Genomic DNA, 1,921 nt, shown 5'->3' with positions numbered 1-1,921 from the left:
ATGATGCTCCTGATGGAAATGATGAGACAGTAGCTTGAGACGGTATGCATCGTGGATTATCATTGCGGATGAAATAACAAAAGCACAAAATGAAAGCATCTTCACTTTGACACTGAACCCACCTATGCAACTTGAAGGAGTTGGCATGGTATCTGTGAGTTGTGTCTTTCTCAAGGTTGCTCGGTATGTTGACGATGGAAATGGCATTAAACGGACAGACCTTAGAGAAGGCGATAGCACACAGTCAAACGTCAAGCATTCACGACATGGCGACAATTACATCCATGTACGCAATTTGACCACATCACTAACCTTGATTGAGAGATATAATTTACCTTAACACAGATGCCAGCTCCGATACAGAGTGTTTCAGAAATCCACGCAGTTTTGCTCTCTTTTGTGACCTCTATGCACAGTTTGCCTGTTAAACAAAAGACAGAGGAGAAGGGATGGGAGTCATGAAACGAGCAGCTACTCTGGAATTACAGCATGCAACATTCCAATGTCGAGTCGGCCTACAGCTTTTACTGCAAACGGTCCATTGTTTGAGATAGAGGACTTGCACAGATAGACAGACAGACAGACAGATCGTAGATAGACAGACAGACATCCAGATTGTAGACAGACAGACAGACAGACAGACATCCAGACCGTAGATAGACAGACAGACAGACAGACATCCAGATCGTAGATAAACAGACAGACAGACATCCAGATCATAGATAGACAGACAGACATACTATACAGTAGATAGATAGATTGACAGACAGACAGACAGATACAGTAGATAGATTGACAGACAGACAGATACAGTACACAGACAGACAGAAACAGTAGACAGAGAGACAGACAGACAGACCAACAGACATACAGACAGACAGACAGACAAATAGACAATCAGTACTGTAGGTTACAGTACACGGACACAACCCAAGTCTTACCCATGCGGACCACAGGACAGTTCTTCTTGCACACCAGACCACTCTTGTTTGGCCTGCACCTGTCGCGGTCCACAATGGCGATACGGGTCGTCTTCTCCTCCATCCTGCCTGCCTCCGGTCACCTGACCTCTCTCTCGGCGGGGCAGAATCTCTCTACCTGCACGGCACCGCTGCAGAGACATGAGGTCACGGTTCGCTCATCACAAAGGCATCGCTACAGGACACAGCAGCACAGAGCAGACACTGACAGGCATCGCTACAGGACACAGCCACTAGGGCAGCACAGAGCAGACACTGACAGGCATCCTTACAGGACACAGCCACTAGGGCAGCACAGAGCAGACAGACACTGACAGGCCTCCATACAGGACACAGCCACTAGGGCAGCACAGAGCAGACAGACACTGACAGGCATCCTTACAGGACACAGCCACTAGGGCAGCACAGAGCAGACAGACACTGACAGGCCTCCTTACAGGACACAGCCACTAGGGCAGCACAGAGCAGACAGACACTGACAGGCATCCTTACAGGACACAGCCACTAGGGCAGCACAGAGCAGACAGACACTGACAGGCATCGCTACAGGACACAGCCACTAGGGCAGCACAGAGCAGACAGACACTGACAGGCATCCTTACAGGACACAGCCACTAGGGCAGCACAGAGCAGACAGACACTGACAGGCATCCTTACAGGAAACAGCCACTAGGGCAGCAGGGAGGAAACACTGAAACTCCTGAGTGGAGATTTGAACTTGTGAACTCGCCACAGGAACACAGGCGTGTGTGTATGTGTGTGTGTGTGTGAGAGAGAGAGAGAGAGAGAGAGAGAGAGAGAGAGAGAGAGAGAGAGAGAGAGAGAAAGATAGAAAGGGACAGAGAGAGAGGATGTGTGTGTGTGTGTGTGTGTGTGTATGTAATCAAGAGACACTGAATAGAAAGCAAAGAGACCCTGAAAGACGTTGTTACAGGGAACAG

At 49.1% G+C, this 1,921-nt stretch overlaps 1 protein-coding gene across 1 annotated transcript in view; it reads right to left on the bottom strand.

The window, feature by feature from the left end:
* LOC308160813 (ATP-binding cassette sub-family E member 1-like) overlaps positions 1 to 1,044 on the bottom strand; it is a gene marked incomplete at both ends in the record, with an annotated part of 9,779 nt that extends 8,735 nt beyond the window's left edge. The window contains 3 exons of the mRNA XM_080534750.1: positions 123 to 220; positions 336 to 421; positions 942 to 1,044. Of these exons, the coding sequence (XP_080390876.1) occupies positions 123 to 220; positions 336 to 421; positions 942 to 1,044 (287 nt within the window). The remainder of the gene's footprint in view (positions 1 to 122; positions 221 to 335; positions 422 to 941) is intronic.
* Between the last annotated feature and the right edge of the window lie 877 nt (positions 1,045 to 1,921).

This window comes from Nansenia antarctica, assembly GCF_963989245.1.
Source record: "Nansenia antarctica genome assembly, chromosome: 6".
NCBI lineage: Eukaryota > Metazoa > Chordata > Actinopteri > Argentiniformes > Microstomatidae > Nansenia > Nansenia antarctica.
This window is presented reverse-complemented; position numbering and strand designations above follow the sequence as displayed.